General features: G+C 40.9%; 1 protein-coding gene across 1 annotated transcript; it reads left to right on the top strand.

The window, feature by feature from the left end:
- The first annotated feature begins 194 nt into the window (after positions 1 to 194).
- itgb5 (integrin, beta 5) lies at positions 195 to 25,957 on the top strand. Its single transcript, XM_027009591.2, has 15 exons — positions 195 to 872; positions 1,096 to 1,181; positions 1,470 to 1,677; positions 1,853 to 2,102; positions 2,777 to 2,945; positions 3,719 to 3,880; positions 4,622 to 4,717; positions 4,830 to 4,919; positions 6,079 to 6,213; positions 9,491 to 9,920; positions 19,684 to 19,906; positions 20,476 to 20,576; positions 23,041 to 23,160; positions 23,431 to 23,597; positions 24,665 to 25,957. The coding sequence occupies exons 1-15, from the start codon at positions 800 to 802 to the stop codon at positions 24,758 to 24,760; spliced, it is 2,406 nt and encodes an 801-aa protein (XP_026865392.1). The 5' UTR covers positions 195 to 799; the 3' UTR covers positions 24,761 to 25,957.
- Positions 25,958 to 26,302: the final 345 nt, after the last annotated feature.

Below are 26,302 nucleotides of genomic sequence, written 5' to 3' on the forward strand. Positions count from 1 at the left end.
GCATTTAACAGGCGGCTGCCATGTTAATAAGGGTCACATGACTGATGACTCCGATTAGAAGGAATATTCCGATATCTAGCCGTTAGTGTAATGGGTTTAGGATATGGGCTGTGTAGGTTGTGCATGAGCAGAATCTAAATACAGGGCAATTAATAACTATCTACAACCTTGACTAATCAAGCATTTAGAATATGTAGAGTCACTATAAATGCTATGCTATGCATTGGTTTTGTTAAAAGTGGTTAACACTGGTATTGCATATGTGTTTACAAGCTCCCAACGTTCAACTTGCAACAAAATGGAATATAATAAAAATGCACGACAGGGTTAAATCGGACTGCCTCCTCGCGCTTCGCGTTCCTGTGGGCGGAGTTAATGGAAATGCTGTGGCCAAACTTCCACGGGGAAAACAACTTGAGAGCGGATCTCGACGTTTACAAGCAAAACATTTTCTGGTTTTCGGACTGTATTTTATGAGTATTTTCCAGTTACCTGTAATGCAGTGTGACTCACGCAGTTTTAACGGAATTGCCCGCCGAGAAGGTGATAGTTACTTGATTTCGAACCAGTGTGGATTAAACTGCTTAAAATATCAATATTCTTATTCGGCGGATCTAATGCAATGCAGCGACTTGTGAAAGTTTGTACACTGGGTGCTTATCTCTTTGTTGGTCTTGGGATGGACCGAGGGAAGTGTTTTCTGACCCACGACCTAAAGAACTGTGTATACCATTCATGATTAAATGCATTTTGTCGCAACTTAAGAGCTCGAGGTGTTTCCCAAACTTTTCTAAGCATAATGTGGTATTGTACCTACCGCGCGGCTCTAGTAACGTCCATCATATTTCACATTCTCAGCCACACCGCAAGAGGTGAGTTTTATTGGCTGTGAAATAATTCAGTAATTTAAAGCAGAAATTCGTATGAAGCTGAAAGATGAATTGAAATTTAACCTTTAGTGTGCCAGTATCGAATATATTTCTCGTAAATGTTTTAGACGGTTTTCTAACCCTTGTTAAACCTATTTGTCAGATTTTCTTGTTTATCATACCATCAAGTTTTAAGTTTTCGTGTTGACGCTGTTCGCGAAACTAGGTCTTAATGTTTGTATGAGCGGTAGTGCCACATCGTGCGAAGAATGCCTTCTTATTCACCCGAGTTGTGCCTGGTGCGCCGAAGAGGTAAGCACATGCCACGTTCCATAGGCACTCATTTATTATGTACCATTGCCATGAAGAATGCATCTAGGCACAAAGATGAGAAAATGAAATGCAAATTAATAAATGTATCTATTCATTTATTTATAATGTGTATAAAATATATAATATATTTTAAAATAGTTATCTAGTAAGATTGTATAGCCTTGGCTCAATTGACTTTTGTTACAGACACTGATAAAGCCTTGATGTTGCTATATGCCACTTACCTCCATTCACACAATGGTAACTATCATGTCTGTTCTTTTTCAGGACTTTGGGAGGGTAGGGACACTCTTCTCACGATGTGACCTGAGCCAGAATTTGATATACAGGGGCTGTGAGGCACAGTTTATAGAACATCCCAGGAGTGTCAGTTCCATCCTTAAGAACACACCTTTGAGTTCCAAAAGTTCTGGGTCTACCCAGCATGACGTCATCCAGATACAGCCGCAGAAGATCTCACTTAGCCTCAGGCCTGGTATGCAGTTACTCTAGATATAATGTTTTGTGTCCAAATATGGCTTGTTGGTGCTTTTGTTAAATGTCATATCTAGAGCATAATCTAAAAAACCTGTCATCACAGTTTTCAAAGTGTTGACATTATACATTGCTGCTTCAACAAAACGATCAGTGAATTTTCAAAAATGTCTCAGGCGATCCAACCACGTTTGAAGTACAGGTGCGACCAGTTGAAGACTACCCTGTAGATCTTTACTATCTGATGGACCTGTCACTGTCAATGAAAGACGACCTTGACACCATTCGCAACTTGGGCACAAAACTGGCAGAAGAGATGAAGAAGCTAACCAGCAACTTCCGTCTTGGCTTTGGCACGTTTGTGGATAAAAACATGTCACCCTTCTCATACACAGCACCCAAGTATCAGGAAAACCCCTGCAATGGGTAAGTGATGAACCCTCTAATGTTCTAACGATTTCTGTAGAAGCCAAATTTTGAAATACAGAGGCTGGAATACAGAACCCTCTAATGCGCACATCTGCTGAAGTCTCCCTGCCTTAATGATTAATTGCTCTTTGTAATGTTGTTATAATTTACATGTTCATAGTGTTTCTAAACTATGTGAAAAGGAGGGGCTTTTAAACAGGCAGAATTCAGTGGTTTAAGAGAGCTGACAGATTGTGTTTGCCCTAGAGGGGTGATAAAACCATGTTGGTGTACTCCACTATGCATCAGTGCCCATGTAGGTTATGTCCCAAGTCCTTCTGTGTGTTGCTGTCTGTACCACCAAAGAAACACATTGGGGGTGGGAGCTGTTAGGCTTTTACCCACAAAACACCTCTTTTCTCTCCCATGTAGCTTTTCTAGTTACCATTACAATGGTGTTATAGAGCATGAATGTGAATGTTGAGTTCCACCTTTGTTAAAAGATTAATAACAATAATAAAAGGAAATTCATAACTTTTTAAACAGTTGTTGTACTTAGAAGACTTTATAGGATAGTGTGTTAGAACAAGAAAATGAATTGCTATCATCTCTTTTACTTCAGATTCAAACAATAAAAAAATCTCTACATCCTTGATAATAAGATGTTTTCTCTCACTTTACTGCCATTTCAGATACAAGCCATTCCCAAAGTGCATTCCTTCATTCGGGTTCCGTAACCTCCTCTCTCTAACTGACAAGGTTGACCGTTTTAATGAGGAGGTGCAAAAACAGATGGTGTCACGCAATAGGGATGCCCCCGAGGGCGGCTTTGATGCTATTCTGCAGGCTGCTGTTTGCAAGGTCAGCAGTCAGTTCTGATGGTCATTGACTTGGTTTGTCTTTGATGTCTGTCTTTTCTGGATTACTAAAGCAATAAACACAAAATACTAAACAAACACTAAAATATCAGCTTCTGAGCCTTCTCGCTAGATAAACAACCAGTCCTCTCATCCACACAGCAACAGGATTTATACACTGTCTTTGGTCTGAGGCTTCTCAAAAACATTAGAGATGTGGCTTGTACATGGTTAGCATGTCTGCATGGGAGTGACTTGCATGCATCTCTTTGTAATAATGCTTTGCTAAACACTGATGGCTGCCTTATTTGTCTTCCTTGTGAAAGGACAGTCTGTGTAGCTGTGCTGCGGTCACAGAACTGTGAACAATAACCAGATTTATGTCTTTTATCTCCTCTTCCTTTCATAATTTGATTGAGGAGTATGTTGGATTAAAGTGTATTTGCTCCTTTGCTTTTATCTGCCACGAGACTCTTAACTTGTACTTGAGGTTTGTTGAAAATGCTGGAAATGAACTTGTTATACAGTTAACTTTTAATATTGTGTGTCATAGAAAAATGTTTTTGCTTATGGGCAAATTTTAAATTGCTCTGTGATCTGCATCCAAATAAACATTTCTCATAACTGCTCTGTGCAGAGAGTTTTCTCCAAAAGACACATTCCTCTTTTGACCTTTCCAGTAAATGCAAAAACAAGATACTGTGATTGTGATCTCATGGGGTAGGACCAAAAAGGACCAAAAACTATCGGGGATAAACCGTTTACCGTTCCTTGCAGGAGAGAATTGGCTGGAGGAAAGAAGCCTATCATCTGCTGGTTTTTGCCACAGATGATGTTCCCCACCTGGCTTTGGATGGAAAACTGGCTGGGCTTGTTCAGCCCCATGATGGCCAGTGCCATCTGAACGACAAGAACGAGTACAGTGCTTCCACCAAGATGGTAAGTGAGCCACATAAATTAACATTTGCAGTTAATCACTCAAACCTTATAAACCCATTGTACATAAGCAGTGGAAACCTGAGTTTTGAGCCTCACATGTGGAGATGGCACTTGCTGACTGTGCACCCAGCTGAGTTTTAAATGACTTTATTGGATACTTATTTACTGCCTAGCTGGCCAACCCTAATCCATATCATCTATAATGCATTTATTGTATGTCTGTGAGGTTAAATACCAAAAGTGCACAGGAATAGGCACAAAGAAATGTCACTGCCTACTTGCAAGTTCTTTTTTGTGTTTAGGATAAATTTAGCATAAATTTATTTCTGCATAAACTTAATTGGTGTTTTTCTTTTCTCTGTAATTGACTAAATAATTTAGCTACAGAAAGAAAAGCATTTTTCTTCATTAACTGTTAACTGTGCTATAATTTCTAGTATGCTGTTTGTTTGGTTATTACCTCCTCATAACTGCAGCAATGTAAACAGGGATAACTGATTTCAGATCAGAATTCCCATCATGAGATTTTTGTTAAATGTGGCCCATTGTATAGAACAAGACCATTCAGCTATTTGGAAAAAGGAGTTGCTGGGATGGGAAGTTTAAACAGTGAAGGAGAATAGGAAGAGCAATGACTTCCTTTCACAGTCTGCTGGACAGGAAGAGCGGAAGGATAAGCAGTGCAGGCGCGTATGCATTTGGTATTCTCACATATGGCTTTGTGTGTGTCTGTCTCTGCAGGACTACCCTTCACTGGCTCTCCTTGGAGAGAAGCTGGCTGAAAGCAACATTTTCCTGATCTTTGCAGTGACCAAAAGGCACTATGTTCTTTATAAGGTATCAGAAGTAAATTGGCTCATGGCCTGAGGAGGCACATGCATCAGATCTCCCCATTACAGCATCTATGAGCCATTACTGTTAAGATTCACAACCTTTTTCTTTTTCCTAGAATTTTACTGCACTGATCCCAGGAACTACAGTGGAGATTCTGGATCAAAGTTCCAAAAATATAATCCAGCTGATTGTCACTGCCTACAATGTAAGATAATGACCTTTCCAGTAAATCTCCAATCAGAAAACTACATGCAGTTCTTCCTAACATCTTTGAACATCTTATTTAAGTACAGGTTTTGAGCACAGGTTTTCTGTGATTGAGATAAATGGTTTGGTGTTGGCTGTTTGTTGTGGTTTGAATTTAAGGTCACCTCTCCCACTGTGAAATGAGCACGTGAGAAAGCTGGCTGCTGCAGTTCTTTTTCTCTCTTTTTTTTTTTTTTTCTTTCTTTTTTGGATGGTTTTGTGACACCTCATATCATTCACAGGGCCACTCTGCGTTTGCTCACTTTGAGCAAAGAACATGGGGTGATTGGTGGGGGTGTTACTGGTCCCTTAATGACTGTCACACTGTGCTGTTACTTCAAAACACCCCAGTGAAAATAGCGCAGCACAGCTGACCTGCTTTATATGCACCAGATGTGTCAGGTCTGCCCCTTTTATTATTCTCAAGGTCCCCAGACTCACTCAATATATTATTAGAATGATGATAAGGCAGTATTGAAGGACTGAGTTTTATAAAGCAATTTGGAAAAACACTTGGAATGAGAGGAACAAAAATCCTTCAAACTGGTGTTCAGACTAGTAAGATGACCAGCATTAGATGAGGGCATTTTATGGTTTGTGTAGTGTGTAAACTCAGGTTTCTACGTTTCACTGTACTTTGAGCTAGCAGCCAGTGATAAAATTAAGCATAATGTATGTTTTGCTCAGACCATGAGTAGGGATCTGCCATATTTGACAATCGTGGTAAAAATCAGAACAAGTCACTATACAGAATTCAAAAGGCTTCCAGAGGTCTTAAAATATAATGTAAGAATCTGGAGGTGCAGGAAAGAAACCCGTTGTAAACCAGGCTAAATAAATTGCCGTATGATTAATCTGAATAGTGGTTACATGCTTTGATTTTTGGATGCAGCAATGTCATTATAGGTTAGTTTTTACTTTTTCAGCGCAAGAGCCATATTTAATTAGTTTTTCTTTTGAGTATTTATTAGTAGCTAATAGTGAACTAACATATAGGCTTAGTTGATTTAGTTTATTATTAGTTTATTTGAGGTTAGTTGAGGTCCTAGTAAAAAGCTCTTAACACTGGATAGTTGCCATTGTTAATTTTAACATTATTTGTTGTTTTTGGTGTGTAGAATATCCGGTCCAAAGTGGAGCTGAGCGTGTGGGACCACCCTGAAGACCTCAGCCTGGCCTTCACTGCCATATGTCAAGACGGACAGCCCCTTCCGGGTCTCCGCAAATGTGCAGACCTAAAGATCGGAGACACGGTGAGTTGATATGCTTCTCATACATGGCTTTCACAGTCAGTATTACTATTGTCATTGCAATAAATGTGTGGACTCGGGACTAGTTTAGCCTTGGGTTTTATTACTGTGTTGGGTTCCTTCCAGAGGAATCATCAGTGAGGATTAGAGGCCAGTGGAGAAAGCCAATGGTGAAATGGAATCTGTGTGACCTTTTCATCTTCTCACATGTATAGTTCATGTTGGTTTAGATCCAGTGGAAGGATTCTTTTTCCAAAATTACCCTCAGTGTTAAATGTGCAGACATTCCTATTGCTTAAAAGGACTTAAATAGAGCAATAGAGAGAGAAATACATTTTAAAAAATTGCAATATGGTGCTCTTATGCTCTCAACCTGCTCTTATGCTCTTATGTATAAAAAAAACAGAGTTTTTTGACGTGCATGCAATGGCCAAGACCTCAGACTTGCGTTTATTATGGGAGTCAAACTGGCCTTTTGCACAAAACCTGAGTGCATACAAACAAAAGTAGATGCCAACAAGAGTTTTGGTTTTCCTAGAGCTCTGTCAGAGGAACATCCTGTCCCTTTGGCCCAAAGGCTCTTGCCCCAGAGGGTCATTTTGGCCAGTACTAGTTATCGTGTAAGTGTGCTTTCCGAATGATGTGTATGACCTAAGCAGACTGTCTTGAGTCTGCAGAAGATGAAAGCCAGTGTTTTAATATGAAGTCCTGATACATTTAATAACTTAGTTTTAATATTTTGGTGCAATATAAAGAATCTCACCATTTCCAAACAAACTAAAAATGAATATAAGTTTGAAACATAGGTGAGTTTAACTGCCCGAAGCATGGGCTTATAGAATTTGGGGTTTTTTTTTGTTGGGCTTTTTTTTTTTTTTTGCTTGTTTCCTGAAGGTCTTGGATAGCTACACATGTAAATTGATTTTTCTCTTATGCAAAGCCTTCCTTGCATTCCTTATTGAGGAGCTATTGTAAAGCCACTTGGTACATGCCACCATGTGGTGAACTGGCCCTCAAAAATTCATCCCTAAAGCTCAGGGTCCTTTTCTCCTGCACCTTTAGGCTGCCTGAGTGTAGGGACGAATTGGCTAGGGAAACCATAGTGTGAATCTCCCCAGTGAAAGGCAAAGCATAATTTTGCCTAGCCAATGTAATTGGCTTGGCTCTTGTAGTCTTTTTTTTTTTTCATGTGGGAATGTGTAACATTGTGCCCAAGTGCCAATCTCCCGTCACTAAAACAGTCACAGCATAGGCAGAAGCCCATGCGTCACTTGCAGGCCTCCGGCCACCTCTTGGAGAGTCTGATGCTGCATCTCAATGGCCTTGGACAATAGCACAGAGTTCTTTCTACACAGAGGAACTGTGGAACAGGGAGAAAAAAAAAAACCAAGAGCCTTGGTAACAGAAGCGCTAGCTCAGATTCTAAAGCTAAGCTTGGATCCATTTTAACAGAGCAGGATTTACCCCCCGCTCAAACCCCAAACCCATCCCCCTGAGGATACTAAAAAGTCCTATACATTGCAGAGTGAACTAATTCTATATCGAGTTCACATGTCTCTTAGGATACATCAGGTGGTTGTTGTTGGGTACCTTTTTGTTTCATTTTGTGCTTTTTGTGTTTTCCACAAACACTTTTTTGTTTTTTATTTATCTATTTTATAGTGGTTTGGCTGTTCTTTTAAAGTTTGAAATCTACTATAACTTACTTTTTTGTTATTCTTATTTTGTTTATGAATATTATGTGGTAATTTTGCTGATGTTCAGAGCTTTTCCATCAGCAGGGGCACCAGCCATTTACAGTTTATACTCTTAATTAGTCTGATCACACCAGGTCTCAAAATCAACAGAAAGGCTCCTTGTTTTTAAACTGATAGTATGGCACTGCACTTCTATTGTCATAGCTGGTTTTACGGCTGACTGCTGCTAATACATCGTTTCATCTTGCCTCTGACACTCTTAAAATGAGCTCCTCCAGTTATTTGTTTGTTATCTGCCAAATTAAATCTCCAGTCGTAGGCCATGTGGAACTGGTCCAATTAAAACAAGCTTGCCATAGCCAATCACCATAGATATGAAGATGTTTTTCTAACAGCACGTGACTCACCCACCGAACTTGGCCGACCCACTCCTTTTGTCCAGCCACTCTCCAACTTCTTCTCCTCGTCTTTGTCCTCATTCTGTCTCTGGTCCATGTCTCGCAGGTGCTGATGCTATGTCCACGTGATTCACATGCCTCGCTAATCGGATTCTGCAACTCATTAAGTTGTTAGGGTAGTACTGCTGTTGTCCTCTCCTTCCATCCTTCCTTCCTTCAGGGCCTCTCTTGGGTAATCATGTTTTCTTGTGAAATTAACCACGTAGCACAACCAGGCAGGTGAGGGAGGGGCATAGTCCAACAGCCTGTAACAGAAGGTTCAGCAGAATAGCTAACTGTTATTTGCAGACTAGTTCTAAAAATGAGGATACAGCAGAGGAATCAGTATTTTCATTCCTCTTACAAATCTGTCGTATGGCATATGCTTGTCATACGCTCCAGATCCTTTCAGAATTGTCTTGCACTCCACTTTCAGATCATGGCATGAAAGCAATAATTTCCCACTGGATCACAAGCACTGACTGGAAAGTTTGATAATGTGGCGGTTGGGTTGAAAAGATGTTTTTTGCCTTTGTTCCCCGCTAAAGAGAAGGATGACTGATGTATAGTCTGCCAACACCAATACTGCCACTGTGGCCAAATATTTAGCCGGGGCCTCGGCGTAAACACAGGACATCCCACTGTGCAGAGACCTTACATCAAAGACTCAAACGGTCAACATGTTGAGCCTGTCCTGTTCCATGCTAGCTTTCACAGAGTAGACATGTCCTCTAGTAGGTCTCGCATGTCCCCTCAACGTCTGCTTTAATTATGAGTGGTCTTTATATTTTGGCCATGTTTTGCATCTGTCAGAGAGCTGTTCTTGATCACTCTGAGAGAGGTGAGATAAGGCCATGCATACAAGTACTGCTTGTGTCACACAGAGTTGACATTCAGCCAGTAACAAATTCCTAAATTTAAGGCTACATATTTTTTAAATGAATTATTACATTTTCCTTTACTGGGGGGTTCATCTGGTTTTAGCTTATGCCTTATGATCAGCATGGTTAACTAATAAGTACATTTGATCGATTTACATGATAACATACCTACTTACTTTTTTTAGTTATTCTTACTGAACCCAACATTAATAAAGTATCTTGAAACTGACACCGACTTGAAGCCAACTCTTGCTGTCTCCTTCAGGTCTCCTTCAACGTGAGCATTGATGCTCAAAACTGTCCTCCTCAGGGAACCCAGAAGAGCTTCACCATCAAGCCGGTGGGTTTCAAGGATCGTCTGGAGGTGGTCGTGGACTACCGGTGCAGCTGTGGCTGCACACGCCTCACACAGGCCAACAGCAGCCGCTGCAGCTCTGTCGGCATATACGCCTGTGGCACATGCCGCTGCGAGCCAGGTTACCGTGGTGCCCACTGTGAGTGTGGGGAGGGTGAGGTGGGCACAGCTAACCTGGCTGCCTGCCGTGAGGCAGACGGCAAGCAGGTATGCAGCGGGCGGGGCGAGTGCACTTGCAACCAGTGCTGGTGCTTCGAGTCGGAGTTTGGCAAAATCTACGGCACCTTCTGTGAGTGCGATGATTTCTCCTGTGCCCGCCACAAAGGGATCCTGTGTTCAGGTGAGCGGTGTATGGCAGGCCTAGAATGTCTGGGCTGAGACAGACTGAGATGCATGCTTTCTGATTTTCTTGTTTTGTACAGCATCAGTCCATGTTTTATTAATACTGATAGTGTTTAGTAGTAACTCTTAGTATCGGGCTTAGTGTTGCTTTCGTATTCCGCTTGTGTTAATACAAAGAGGAGAATGAACATTGAATTTAAGGTGTGTCTTTCTCACCTGATCTGCTCTGTCTTGGAATACTCAGTTACAACAATCTGATGTGTGTGTGCTGGGTAATGCTTAACCAATTGAAGTGGCTGAACCAATCTTGTTACCTTCTGACGATAAAGTTGAAATGTTGGCTCAATATGACTGTATTAAAGATGCCCTACTTTAAGTCCTAGATCCTGTTTTGTTGATGGAGAGCATGTGTTTGGGCCCATCTGAGCCCTAGTGAATGGCAGCTGGTGCAACCACTGCAAGAGTTTGGCGTCTTGAAATGCCAAACTCAAGCCCATTGCCCATCCCACTCCAAAGCTCTCATCCCACCATGACACAGTGAGAGCTTTGTAATGAGATGCGTTCTGTTTATCCCCCATACACAATCACTGCTCTATAACCAAAAAAGATCTGTGTTTTCCTTCAGTCAGCAGGAACTGCCTGGTCGGCACAAAGTGGTCATTTGTTTGAGAGCGGGCTGACAGCAGGCACATATGAATGCTGATGACTGGAGAGCAATAATTGAACACAAGAGTCGCATATGGGCAGCTGCTTTCCTGCCACCTCACCCATGGCAAAACTCTGGGTTTCATTAGCAGTGATGCCATAATTACTCTAATCTTGAGAGTTCTAATCTTTCCCACCTCTTTGCCATTCGGAGTTAATTAGGACAGGTTGCTGTAAGCCACTTGATAACAATTTTGAACTAGTTGCTGTCAATGGGAACATTCTTGTTTCTCTCTTGTTAAAAGCCTTGCAAGTGTCACAGGACCACGCCCTTTGTAAGTGCACGCACCTCTACGGGGTTTAATGTCTTGTCTTTTGTCTATTTAAATCTCTGATGGTGTGTGTACTGTGTTGGTCATCGTTAGTCTGTTGTTGAATGTAAAACGTGTATGTAATCTTCGTTCAATGTTATTAGAGTCTGTGTTCTGTTACGTGTACGAGTCATGTCTTTCATTCATGTTGTATATGAGTGCCACCGTTCTTGTTTGTGTCTTTTGTTAATAAATGTCATCTCATCGAGGGAGTCTGTGCGTCCTGCTCCACGCCCACCGGCACTCGGGCCAGCAGATCTGTTACAGCAAGTGTGCTTTTGGGCCTGTTTTGGTTTTGCTTAAGTGGGACCAGTTTAATGGTGTCTGAGGGAGGAAAAAGGTTAGGATAAAATTTCCTAATGTAGAACACTCGCAAAATGATGCAGGATTGTAGAGGAACAATAACGGACAGGGTTTGTTCGTTTATGCAGCTTTCCCACTCTAATAGTTACTTCTAGTTTTTAAATTGCTGCTTAGCTACAGAAATTTGGGTTTTATTTGTGCAAAAATGCAGCCAATTTTTTCTTGTGGTTGACCATTGGTGGGTTTATCATCTCAGCATTATATTATATTAGCACTAAATGGTATGTTGCTATGGCATTTTTAGTTAAACCTGCCACTGGGCCAGAATCAAAGCAGTTTGCAGAGAGACTGACTCCTGCTTAGTCTGTAAAACAAAGATTTACAGTAACAAGCTATTTTTTTTTAAACAAGCTGTTGTGTTATTATGAAGAGTAGTATTTCTCAACTCTGTGCCAAGGTTAGTTTACATTTAATATTTAAGTAAATATTGCACAGTCTCTCTGATTAATGAGAGAATTTGTGGGTTTGAGTAAAAAAAAAAGTGATTAAATATCTTTATTCAGCCTGCTTACTGACATCAGAAGGAGGTTTTTATGCAGGCCTCCACATTACTTTATTCACCATCTCTTATCAACTGGTGAGAGTACAGAATATTCCATTTGAGTAACAAATATCATTCTGTTTTGGCTGTGGTCTCTTGGCGCGTCTGTGCTTATTTGTAAATCTCCCTATGTCCAAGACTTCCTGCTCCTCTGCCTGTGCTGTGACTTTCACTGCAGGAGACAGGAGCTCGGCCTTGCTGTACGCCAGTAGTCTGTGAGGCCGGAGCAGCAGACGCTTCAGGCCGTCTGCTGTTCAGCGTCCCCTTAAAGGGGGTAGTAAGAGAGGCTGGAGGGGCGGGGCAGACAGGCTGACGCTGCAGGATGAGTTGTCTGTCTCTGTCTTTGACTTGGACGCTACAAACAGGATCAGACTGGCATAAAAGCCTATTCTTAATCTGACACTATGTGCTTAAGTGGTTTTCCATTAAATTTGTGCAGAAGCAGGCAGGAATTACATGGTAGTATAAGGCTTTTATCTTAAGTGTTTGGGGTAATGAACTTGTAGCTTATATGAACTCTTCTTGTCTGCTTGTATAGGCATGTTTGTGTGCAAGTAATCTCAAACTAATGCCTTTTTTTTTGTAAAACTCTGACTTTGTAGCACATTGCCACATCTGTGTTTTATTTGCAGAATAATACTCGACCTGTTAGTAATGCACAAAGACCAAAATAGAATATCCATCTGGTGGTGGTGACCATGTGCACTACATTGTTGCACCTCTGAGTACTTTTATTTGCCTCCCCATCCTCTCCCACCCCAGCCTGGGCATGACCTCAGCACCTGGCAGTCCACTGCTTATGGTCTACTCCAGTACCCCACCAGTGCTGTAGACCAGAGCCTTGCTTTCCTCGGCTGCCGTGCAAATGAACTTCGGTGTTTAAGGTGGAGTGAGACACCGTATATGAGACCTTAAACACATGCGTGACTGTTCATAATGGAAGTTAAAATGCACAAATCATAAATAGCACGTGAAGGATGAGCTGCTTTGCGTAGCATGTATAGGCCTGATGTGTTGTGCTAGTGCAGTGACAGTTTGACATGGTACCTTGTGTCCTAACCTAGTTTTCTAGTCTCCATGTATAGCCATTCCAAATCATGGATGTTTGCATGTAATGTGCTGTGTTTTTGGCTCTCCACAAAAGCATACTAAAATATTTGGTCAAATTTGAGACAAAGATGAGGCCAGCACTTCATCTTATTTCCTAGCCAATCTGAGAGCATTTTTACTTGCATGGCTGTAGAGTTTTCTCTCTAGTCCTTCCTGGGCACATACCAAAGAATCATGCTAGACTTGATGGCAGTAACCTTATGGGTATGCAGTCTGCATTCTTGCTGGCATTTAAAAAAAATAATAATAATTTTAACATTTAAATCTGAAGAATCAGGGGAAAAAACTTTTTTTGAGAAAAAACAAATTACAGTGCAGTACTTTTTCAGGTACTTTTATGATATTTCTCTGGACACCAATCCTCTACATGGGACTTTATAACCCAAAGGCAACCTATTTTGTAGTAGAAAAATAAGAAGTCCAGCTGTTTAAACCCTGCTTAGACAGAGGGAGACCTTCTGTATGCCCCAGGCTCTGTATTAGCATGCTACTGAGGAAACCGTAGACGGCACCCTGCTCCTTTTCACTGAGCTCTGAGAGGATCGTACTCGTTGTGAAGAAGCACGACAGAATTAAAGCTTTATGAGGGTGTAAGCCTTGAACATTTTGAATAGCAATTTTAATATTTGTATCATTTGTTTATTTATACTATGTCTGTGTATAAGTTTGAGTGTGTGTTTGTATTCCTAGCTATGATCTGAATCACATTTTAAGTAAGAGGCAAGAACGTGGAAGAGCAGCTGTAGCGGCTTCAAAATCAAAACACAGCAGTACACATTCCACCATCTTGGAGCCAGGACAGAAAATGGTCTCAATGCTTGTCGTCCATGAGACCTGAAGCAAGGTGTTTCAAGCCGAGCCATACTTGAGGCTCGAAGTACTCGAGGTACGGATCGGGCTTTGACCATTGACCTCGTATGAAGGGGCTGGTCCATTTTTGGCTTTGTAGGCAAGCATCAAGGTTTTAAATCTGATGCGTGCAGCTATTGGGAGCCAATGAAGGGAACGCAGCAGTGAAGTAATGTGTGAACTTCAGAACATTGAAGACCAGTCATGCTGCTGTATTCTGGACAAGTTGTAGAGGTCTGATGGCTCTTAAAGGAAGATCAGCAAGTAGCGAGTTGCAGTAGTCTAGTTTTGAGAGCACAAGAGACTGCACAAGCACCTGGGTAGCTTCCTTCAAAGGGCCGAATCCTTCGTATGTTACAAAGTAGAAATCTGCAAGACCGGGTTAGAATGTGCCGGTTTATAGCCAGACTGATTGGGATCAAGCAGCTGGTTCTGGGTGAGGAAGAGAGACAATTGATTAAAATCTGCTCGTTCAAGGTCTTTTGAGAAGTGATACAGGTCTGTAGTTGGTAACATTGGAGCCGTCAAGTGTGGCTTTCTTGAGGATTGATACCACCCTGGTGGTTTTGAATGCAGTTGGTATGTATCCAGAAGATAAGGAGTTGTTGTTGATGACAAAGATGAAAGGAAGCAGATCACTTGTGATTGTCTGGAACAGAGTGGAAGGAATTGGATCCAATGGACATGTAGTCAGATTGCTGGAAGTCAGGAGTTGAAGAATTTCATCTGAGGAGAGAGGAGAAAAATAAGTCAGAGAGTTGGGTGTTGGGGAATGCACATTGGTTGGCGGAGTGGGAACAGAGGAAAGACTGGCGGATTGCTGCAACCTTCTCCTCAAAGAAGGTGGTGAAATCCTCAGGAGTAAGAGATGAGGGGGAGGATAAAGGAGAGAAGAACAAATAGTGAAGAGTTTACGTGGACATCTAGGACAGTTCCCCAGCATTTTATGGGGAAACAGGAAACAGTTAACAACACTGTAGCCAGTACAGTGTCTGTAGTTATTTAAGTCTTAGTTGGCACTATACGAAGTCATAATTATAGCTCAGGGCTGCATTCTTAGGAATGTGTAATGTCTCTTGTCCTTCTCATGCTATTCCGACTTACCCGTACTCTGTCTATGCCTCTGGTTTAGTGAAAATACATTGTAACACATACATTTGTATAACCTGTTTACCAATCCCTGACACCTGCATGCGTTTTGCTTGGTAAAAATGATCATTTTTGATCATAGAGCTTTTTTAATTTTTCTATATATGTTTTTTAAAGCAAAGTTGTGGTACCTGTAACTTAACCTTAAAGATTTTTTTTATCATCAAAAGACTCATCTTTTACTCACATTTCCTCCTTTTTTGTTTGTTTGGGGTTTTTTTTTTGGGTGGGTGCAAAAAGAGCTGTTTTAGTTCTTGTTAGCTGATTTTAGCTCTATGAAGCATGTGAAACACTGTTTCTTGACATCCATGCTGGTTAGAGAAACAAAACTAGTGTTCACAGTGATTGCATACTGTTTTTGGGGGACCACTGGAACGTAGTACAAAGGAGTCCTCATGATGGCTGTACATTGCCTGTAGAGAAAGCATGAGAGAGTCTTTTGGATAATTTTGACTGGATGACAATATCAATGATGTGACTCATGCCAAAATGATTTTGTCTCAAACTCTTTATTCAGTGTAGAACTGTCAATGTAGAGTGTTAGAGGTTGTGTATTCACTCCCCAAGATTTCATCATTCACAGTAAACCATGCAGAGAGTGTTCTCACTATAAAATCAAAGAAACTGGTTGCACTTAACAGCAAAAGCAATGACATGCTGTGCTGAAGCATGACATGGAGGTAATGTGACAAACGTTATTCGTCTTGACCCAGGTGCCCTTTCTGTGACAGACAAAAATTTGAGATCACCTTGTTAGAAACAACGGTTAGGGTCAGGTTTCCAGCCCTAATTAATACAATCCATGTTCATACTGTTTGTGTAATCCTTTAAGTAGTTCTCAAAAGTGTGTTCACACATGCTTACTACCCACATTATTAGAATCGTTTACATCTTGAGGGTTTGCAGTTAGAGACGATCACCTTTTTTGTCATGCAAGGTTTATAATCCATTTCTCCCCAATAATTATACACCTGTAAGGCTGTGAGAGAATGCTCCAGAAAGGATATAAGAATGGTATGACCTGATGTGCAATATTTGTCCTAATCTTGATTGTTGATCCTACATGAATCAGGCCACAATCATATTTAACTAGGCTTCATGTATTAAGTCTAAATGAAGTTTTCTGTATTCTTCCCCTTCCTGAGTGCCCTACACAGAAGAGCACTGCTCTAGTACTGACGACATTTTTTTTTGACAGACCTCTATCCCCCTGCTACTTCTGCGTTTGAAGTGGGGTCACCAGTGGTTGCTGTGGTTAGCATTTGCGTGCTTGCCGTTCATTGCAAATTAACTTGGACTTAAATTTACTTGAAACTATTTTCAACATTTTTGTCAATGATTATAATTGCCAGTAATAAACATTGCATATAAACAAAATATTCTAGTCATGTTATAGTGATTGCTACAGTGAAGACTTTTAGGGAGGAAAAAATCTAGTGGCAAAGGCACCTAACCTGCAAAACTTTATTTATTTATTTATTGGAATTAGGGTCCATGTTTGGTGTCTTTTTTTTTCAGGTCTAATTGAAACTTGCCTTCATTTTGCCCATGTGCCAAGGACATGTATGACTAGTTAAATAGTAGTCTGTGGACAAACAGGAAGAAATTTGATTCTTTTCACAAAATCCCCTTCAAGCTGTGGTGGCAACTTTCATTTCTTGTCATTAGTCTGCTGTGGCAATGGAAAGATGTACTACCGCATTTGTAATGGCTGATTTTGCAGAATTGTCTGTCATGATGGCCACAGGAAAAGCCACAATGTCATGTGTCTCTTTGTCCGTTGCTAGTCTGCAATCTGCAGTCTGCAGTCTACATGTCTGACAGTGTCATCAGAAAAGTTTGAATACAGATATACATGTATGTATGATTCATTAGTCACATGTATGAAATCTTTTCAAGTGGAATGCTGAAGACCAGTGTCCGAATTTTAAAAGCCACCATGTTTTGACTTTTCTTGGGAGAGAAAACTATGTAGCGCGAGTAGCTCTTGTGGAATGTAAGCAACGAGGATGTGGATGGGTGTATAAGGCAGAACGAGTATATACACTATAGGTTCATGCAGGAAACATCTGAGAATGTGCTCATTCCAGATTTCAGATTAAAAAAAAATTAATTTGCATTTATTTTATGAAAGTACATTTCTCAGAAGCTGTGTTTATCTTTCCAGTGTTAGATTTAGAGTACTATTTTTAACAGCTGAGCAGCTAACACACAGTTGATGTTACATTTGCATGATTCACTGTTAAGCCTTTTACAGGAAGGGATTGCTGGTATTTACTTGTATTTAATTGTTTTTTTAACTTAGTACATTGTGGAAAAAATTGCTCTGTACCAAAGGGTATTATTTTGCCATTTCGGATGCATAAAATACCTGGGGTTGTTTGTTTGGTGGTGTGTTTTTTTTGTTTTTGTTTTTCATTTGTGGGTTTGTTTGTTTGTTTTTATTGGGGGTGTATCTTTAAATGCCAACAGTCAGAAATCATCTCCTCTGTGAAACAAAACACCCTGCAACCAAGCTAATAGCTGAGGTCTGCTGTAATTTCCATCGCTCCACGCTGCTGGGGCTTTGACTGTCCTGTGGGTGACCTTATTGGGTCTGACTCTGTCTGTGGGTGAGCTTAGTCTTGTCTGTGGCTTTGACTACCCTGTGGGTGAGCTTAGTGGGTCTGACTGTGTCTGGGGTGGAACCGGGAAAGTCTCTTTCCCAAAGGCTTTTTGGCATGATGCACAATAACTTGGTGACCTAATTCAGCCGGTGTACAAAATGCAAGGAGGAGTGTCTTTCCCTGCCCAAGATCTGTGGTGTTACTCTCATCTTATATTCAAACTAACATTTTATCCTCATAGTAATGTGAGAGTAATGTATTGTGCATTTTCCCTGCACATAAAAGGCCTGACATTTGGAATAAACCATGGTACACTGTGAAATGAACATACTGATCTCAAACATGTTAAAAGATTCCTGCTATGTTAGCACTGAATTTCATCATTGTTTTTGTACCCAAACTCAATTTCATTCGCAACACCACACACAAACACATACACACACACTCATTCACTCACTTACTTACTTTTTCTCCCTCTGTCATTTTTGATGGGGAATAAGGAAACGGGTGTGTTGAGAATGCATGCCTGAACTTGCTTTCTTAAACTAGATCTTTAAGGAGTTGAACATGCAGACAGAATTGTGGGAAGTATTTTTTCTGACCTGCCATGCCCTGAATAAATGGCACCTTCACAGAGTGACTCACCTCTGCGTTCATATGAGACTCTCCCTTTGCGGTCCGGTGTCACAGGAAAAATGATTGTGACCATTGTGGGGTGTGGAGCCTTACAACAACCCAAAAATCGATTTCATGCCAGCAGTTTCACAATGCTTTCTGTACTTTTCCTCAGGAATTCTATATTTTGATGCCAAACAAAATTCAGTCAAATAAAGTCTTGACTTTATTTATTTATTTATTCATTCATTTATTTATTTATTTTAGCTTTTTTTTTTTTTTTTTTTTTTTTTTTTTTTTTTTTAGATTAAACATGTATAATATTAGGTTCTTTAATGAAGGGATTCAGATGTTTAACTTGGATTTAAGTTTTACGCTCTAAAAGGTCCTCTGTAAACCAATAGTGGAGTTTCTCGGACTTTATACCCACTCAGAGTATATGAGCACTGCTCTGCTGTCAGATGTAATCTGGCCTGGTTCAGTAAAGGTGTGCACAAGAGTGAGCTTTCTCTCTGTTGTTCTGTCTTCACAAGCATTAATCCTCCATTTGCTTTTATGAACAAGCCCTGATAGTTTCAAATCCTGTTGCATAAACATTGTATACTTCCATTATGTCAGTTTACAAAATCTAGATTATACTATAATTGGAGGCTGTAATTGTAAGTTGTTTTTTTTTAATTGCTTTCTGGTCTCCAACTGACAGTCACTTGTCCTTATTAATTGCCGGCACATAGAGAAGCTGAAGAATTCTACACTCGGGGTGTTTGTCCTGACTGCCACTTCATGTTACACTGCGGCTGTACTGAGCTGCCCGACGTGAGAATGTTATTGTTTAAGAAACTAGGAAAATGTGTGTTGAACATAGCACAGATCCTGTTTAGAAGAGCTGTCTACTGTGCTATGAAAGCTTGTTTTGTTTCTGCTCTTTGCTGAAGCCCCAGGCCTAATCGGGGTTTGAACAGTGATCATCAGTGCTATAATCTCAGTTGATTTCATTCTTCTCCAGTGGACACAGGAGTTTGGATAAAGACGTGAAAGCCGAAAATCTGCATGTAGTCGATCCAGTTGTTTCGCACTGGTCTGGAATGTGGGCAGTGGTTTCTCCTGGGACAACTCTACTTTTATTTTTTTATTTATTTATTTATTTATTTACTTATTTTTAGATTAAGAAATATAGCTCAAGGGCATTCATGGTGATATTCAAATTGGTAAATGCAAGAGAGCTTTTCACCTGCAAATGCGGTGACCTCAATGTTTGTAAATGTCTTGTGTGTGAATTTGCTTGCCGTGAGAGGTATCGTTTTAGTGATCTGTTTTTTAACCTGGGTCTGTTTTGCACTGGTTGTTTGACAAGTACCCTTTGTTTTCAGGGAATATAAATGAAGTTTTAGTTAGTTCATTTTAGTTATTGTTTTGTGTGTGTGTGTGTGTGTGTTTGCACGCTCATGCGGATGTGTGTTCGTGTGTGTGTGTGTGTCTGTGGGTGTGGGTGTGTTCTCTCCCTTTCTCTAGGTCATGGTGATTGCCATTGTGGGGAGTGTAAATGTCATGCTGGCTACATTGGAGATAACTGCGACTGCTCCACAGAGACAGCCGCCTGTGTGTCCGAGGATGGGAGGATGTGCAGCGGGCGGGGCAGCTGTGTGTGTGGCCGCTGCCAGTGCACTGAGCCAGGGGCATTTGGGGACACATGTGAAAAGTGCCCCACCTGCCCTGACGCCTGTGCAACAAAGAGGTATGACACAGAACTGTCCTAGGGACCGTGACTCAGCTCCAAGATTATTCATGTTATTCAACAAGTGATCAGGCTCGTGGATCGGCCTATAGTTTCGGTTTGGCTCTTTCGGTAGCTCAGTAGTGACCCGTGTGCACCAAATTTCCTCAGCCTTGTTATTGTTGTCTCTTAGTGATGTCTATCACAGTGATGAGTTCTTTCGTCTGTCCATTACTAATGCATGGCATGTGAAAGTGATATGAACAAGGTTCTCATTCCTTGTATGACCCCTGCCCCTTAGAGTTCTTAAAAAGGTCATGATCCTGACCCTCTCATTGCTTATTCACTGGTCCCCATGACGCCTGGGTTTGGCTTTTTCATCCAGTTATGAGATTTATCTTTATCGGCATTTGATGCTCCCTCTGTGCCCGTCTCTGGAGGCGTATGGCCCTTGTCAGTCTTCAGAGACTGAGCTCTTTGAGCAGACTCGCCCACGTCTATGAACTCACTTTAACCTCAGTGCCAGTCATGCTAATTGTGTGGGGAATGTGGGTGAGTGGGCGGACAGTGAACCTCAGGTCTCTCTGCAGGGAGTGCATTGAGTGTCACCTCTTCAACACGGGGAAATTCACAGACAATGACACCTGTCAGCGCATGTGTAAGGATGAGATCATCATCAAAGAATCACTGAGTAAGTAAATGCACAGGAACATGGTGAATGGTGACTTGGAGTAGGCCTGTTAGTTTGATTTCATGTGTAGTATTATGGTGTGAACACTGCTCTGAGGAAGCTCATCCATTCCTTTCTTGAGCCTCAAATCATTGCGCTGAAAAATACAATCTCATCGGTTGAATTACTGCTGTCCCCACATGGGCCTTTTTTGTGATGTCACTGAGCCCAGGCCTAGTTAGCTCACCTGAGGTTGGACTACTGTTGTTTTACAACTGCACCTAAATGGGAGTGAGGAAAAATGGATATTCCTGATAAATAAATGTCTGAGCTGCATGTGGGTGTACTGGAAAAATCCAGACTCACCTTGAGATACTGCAGCACACTAGCATAAATACCAAAACAAAAGTCAGTTAAATCATTACAATAATGGTACAGTAGTGGACCACCATAGATGATGAACAGGATTAAAAAGCCTAAAATTTCAATAGTGCAGTGCAGTTAAGGCTTGTAGTTCAAAAGGTTTCACACAACATGGCAGTTTGAGCGGCATTGCAAAGAGAATTACAGCTCTTAGAATATTAGAAGTGGGAGGTAGAAGTCCTAGCATCCTGAAGGAATGTGAAAAGACGGCTGCCTCCTGGCACAAGTGTTGCTCCTTTGTCTTGCTGACTGTGGTGTTCTCCACTCAGAGTTCTGACTCCTCGTTGTCAGGCGCATGACAGTCGGATCATCAGCAACTTTGATGGAGTTTTTGCTTGCTGACCCATTTTTTATGTGACTTGTAAAGGGCTGATAACAACTGCTTGTACTAATATATTGTGATGGGTATGTCATTAATGGCCTGTGCTTCAGCTGAACCAGATCCTACCTGGGACAAAAGGAACAGACTGTTTCTACTTTTAACTGTCACAAACTGTTCTGTGATTGAGTTACTGCTCCCCGATGAGCACAAAGTGCATCGTCTCTAACCTCTCTGGCACGACGCTTCCTAAAGTGTGCTCACATGGACAAAGCTGTTTCCTTGGCACTGTGTTTAAGAAAGAGCCTTGCGTAACAGGCCTCTCTCAGTAGCAGAGCTGCAGTGTGCGCACACACACACACACACACACACACACACACACACACACACACACAGAAAGTCTAGCTGTAACTCAGCTCCAGTACTCACTGAGGTCTAGCCAAAGAATGAATCAAACTTTTTTTTTTTAAAGGTAATTTGGGTTCTTCCCTTTTTGGTTTTCTGTGTTTAATTAGTAGTCAACTGGTTAACTGCTTCTAATGTGGTAGCATCAGACAACTAGTCTGATAGTTTGAACCTGCTTGGAGCCCTCCGGTATACACACTTTAAATATATACCAGTATTAGGCAGGGTCCGTTTCCTTGTGAGAAAATACTGACAGGTGCTTAATTTTTGTTATTGTTATGATCATGTGACGGGTGTAACTGATCTCCAATTAAATAGGCATATGGCAAGGAGTCATTCGAAGCGTAGCGAACAAGCGTTAAGCGCTTAAGTATCGGCAGTGCCTCACTGAGAAACACACGGTCAGGAGTGACCTTGTTGGCTCTGCTTATGTTATTATGTCAGCCAGTTATAACGCCCCGAGCCTGTGAAAACCATCACTTAATTACAGAGGTTAGCCCTCTGAATACACTCATCTAGCTCTGTGCAGATGCTTGCTATTACCTTGCTATGACATAATTAGCAGGTGCCTCGCACCGTTAAATATATGCTCATGCTGAATATTTTAATTAAGGTATATATTTATTAAAAATGCATTTGTGGTGTTAAAGCACTCAGACGTGTTTTAAAATTCCTCTTTGAATTGTTTGAGTAGTCTGTAAACAAACCAGGATGTTTCTCTAGGCCACCAGTTTTGTGCTCAAACATCATAAACTGCTTCATTCCTGGAGACATTTTCCAGTCCAGGAATGTATTAAGAAGTCAGCCTTCTGCAGCACTCTAAGGCTTGCATGCATGACTGAAGGTCTAGAAGATTCAGGGCCTCTGTGTGCCCCAAAGATCACGGAGCTGCTGTTTCACAATACTTGGCGGCTGTTTTAGCCGATGACTTCCCTAATGGACTCCACATGTTCATTCCAGAAACTTTCAGAACACTGGAAGAGTGGGAATTGAAGCGAGATGGTGTCTTCTCAGCCCTTATAACTTAGGACATGTCCAAATAGATCTAAACTGTTTTTTCCCAACTTGTATTATTAAGTCTGGAATGCAAGTTTTCAATTTTTTTCAATATCGAGGGTCTGCATGTTTTCTCTTCATTTTGACTTTGTGGCTGAGCCCTTTTGTCCAGCTATTTCATTAAAGATCTCTCACTCTCTCTTCTTCCCCTTTCTCTCTTTTGCTCTGTCTCTACCTCTTTCTCACTCCATTCCTCTCCTCACTATCTCCACTCACTCTCTCTCTCTCCTATCTCCTCCCTCACTCTCTTCCTATCTCTCACTCCCTTTCTATCTTTCTCAGACTCAGATGATCCAAGCACAGTGCTGTGCCTGTATAAGACAGAGAATGACTGTGTGATGAAGTTCACCTACTCGGAGCATGCCAGTGGCCAGTCTGTCCTCACTGCACTCAAGGAGCCAGGTCAGTGTGCACAGGTGTCAGCCTCTGACGAACCCCTGCAAACACCACACTCCCTCTGCTGTCAAGGTTCCAAGAGGGTAGAAAAAGGACAGATGATAAGATTTTAAATAGTTTGGGTTCAATCTGGAGATGTATGTATGTAGGACTGTTTATAAAAATATCAGTCAAGCTATGACTATTTTCAAATGAAGGTGTCCATTTTGTGCGACCCTTTGTGTGTGCACTAAATGTATGTATATTTGGTGTGGGTGTGTATGTGTGTGTTTTCAGAGTGTGCTGCTGCCCCTGATGCTGCCACAGTGCTGCTTGCAGTGGTTGGCAGCATTCTGTTGGTGGGTATCATGCTGCTGGCCATCTGGAAGCTGGTGATAACCATTCATGACCGGCGTGAATTCGCCAACTTCCAAAGCGCTCGCTCACGGGCACGATACGAGATGGTAAGGGAAATAAAATATGTTTGTGACACATCTGCAATTGTAGGAAGGGCTAACGGAACTCTGGAACAATCTCTAAATAATAACTCTGGAATAAACAAAATATTTCGCTTCTTTGGTTTTCCGAGTTCTTAATTAGCTGCTCATGAATAATATATATTAAATATAGTAATATAATCTAAAATAGTTTAGCTGTATTCAGTGACTGTTATTATCTTCTGCCACCACCTGAATAAAAACTTAAAAATATAGACTACAACAGAAGTTTAGAAGCAATGCTAACTTTGTCCAAATAAACATGAAAATGTATTTTTGTCATGAGCAGTTAACATAAAAAGGTTTTAGTTTATTTGTTTTGTTTGGTTTTTTTCCACATTCATCAAAACACTTTTAGATTTAAGGACAGCACAATATATTCAAAGTATCCTTTCATGGTATTTTAGAATTTATTTCTTGCTGTTCTGACATTCTGAGATTTAATTGGTATTTCTGGAAGTCCTTTTTTTTTTACTGGTGAGCATTGCGTTTTCATTGAGTGGTTAAGTTCATCCTCTGGGAGCTAAAGTTGTGCCAGATCCAGTGACTGTGGAGTTTCCAGAGGATAGCTTGTTGTGCTTTCCTATGTAAATGGATGTCATAGATTTTATTGTAGGTCTTGAATCACTTTTCTGTTGTATAATAATAAAATTTTGTCCATTTATTGTCAGCGTGCGTGCGTGCGTGCATGTGTGTGTTTTTAACTTTTTCATGTCATTCCCAACATTCCAGTTGTGCTCTATTGTATGAAGCAGCCAAAGAGGCATACTGTTTGTTAGGCCCTTAACTGTAAACAGTTTTAAGCTCCAGCCTTAAATTCTGAAATGAGTGAAAGCACTATGCTTATTGAAACCATACGGCTCCCTGGACTTCTCCATTCATGTGGGAGAATGGCGCGTCATAGTGGGCATTCACAGGCTCTGGTCCACAGCCTCTGGATGATCTTCCCCACGACCATGTACATTTCAATGAATCCATGTGACCTAGTTTCCTCTCTGACTCCTTTCTTCTGTCCTTTCCTGTCTTGTTCCCAGGCCTCCAATCCCCTCTACAAGCAGCCGATCTCCACTCAGCCAGTGGAGACCGTTTTCCAAATGCATGGCAAGTCATATAATGGAGGCGTTCACTGATCCTTGACCTGCTGGATGGGATTGGACACATGGCAGAACTGGTCCAGTAGGCACTGTTTACATTTCCGTGGAAAAGAGTGGAAAGACTTTGACAACAAAGTATTTTATTGCCATTAGAGTCTGTTCTGGTTGATGTGGGGTTGAGAAGTCGGGACCTGGACATTTGTGGTCCTTTCTTGAGGTCTAATGACTGAACCACCATTGTATAAATTGGAGAGTTTTGTTTCTGGAGTAATGGACACCCATGCATTGCTGATTCTGTGTTTCTACAGTTCTAACCACAATTTCTCCAAATTATGGAGGATGCTGTATGAATTGCATTGTACAAACAAATGAGGCATTGATTATGCACATATGCATTTTTTTAACATAAGTGCCCTTCACAGTCACCTAAACCTGCATTCTACATAGAAGGAGATTGTTTTACTACATGGACAGCTTTCAGTCCCTTGAAGATTTTGAATTTGTAGAACAACATAGTGTATTTTTACTGATAGGTTTGGTACTAATAGAGCAATAACTTACATTTTGTTTTGCACAGTGCATATTAAATTAAGGTTTATAAAGTGAAAATTGAGAACACCACTCTTACTAGTTTTTGTGCATAAACTGTATTGTGTTTGCACATTTTTTCCTCAATTTGAAGGCCGCCAAGTGTTTTCCGTGGAGATGCAGTAACACTGTACATTGATCATTGGGGAGTGTTTTATTTTGTTAGGGAGGGATTGAATCAGTGTGGTGGCTGGGTCTGAGTCACATTTACACACCCATCCCAATGGAAATGGAGGTGGAGAAGGTATAAAGCAAAAAATTATTTCTGAGTTTAGTCCCACTCATGAAGATTGTGGATATAATGATTAAGCAGACCTAAATAGACTATACTCAGTAATCAAAATTTGACTATTACATGATAAGCCAGCTGTCATAAGGATTCCATAGGTGGCTAGTTTAGGCTTTCTTTCACATTGCAGTGAAGGCCAAATCCACTTATTTTCCACATCTTTAACTAATTTTGTTTTATGCATGCTTCTGAATACATGCCCATGTGCAGAAGGGAAAAATGTGATTAATTACATCCTGTAGCCAAGCCTAGAACACTTATTAGGCCCCCCTGACTGGGCACTTTGAAAGGTGTGTGGATCTCTGGCACAAAAGGGTGTTTTTGGGGTCTGAAATAAATAATGGGAAATAATGCAGGATGTGTGTGATGAAGTCTTGTTCTGATGTGTTTCAACACCTGTGGACTATGTTGGTGTGTTTTAAAAGACTAATCTTGATGAGCCTTATGCATAGCAGAACATGCATAAACTGCCTTAGTAAAGCAGATAAAATAAGTAAACAGGAAAAATAGTTTTTAATCAGTTTCCAATATAATTTAAAATTGACCATCATTTTAACAACATCGGCATCACTCAGTTATTGTTACTTTTAGTGAACAAAATAGCATCTGCACATCTTTGATTAGCAGTTGAGAGGTCATTTCTGAAGTAGACATTATGCACACCAGCCACTTTATTAGAAATGTCTAGTATGTAGGAACAC

The sequence above is a fragment of the Electrophorus electricus genome, chromosome 2 (assembly GCF_013358815.1).
Source record: "Electrophorus electricus isolate fEleEle1 chromosome 2, fEleEle1.pri, whole genome shotgun sequence".
NCBI lineage: Eukaryota > Metazoa > Chordata > Actinopteri > Gymnotiformes > Gymnotidae > Electrophorus > Electrophorus electricus.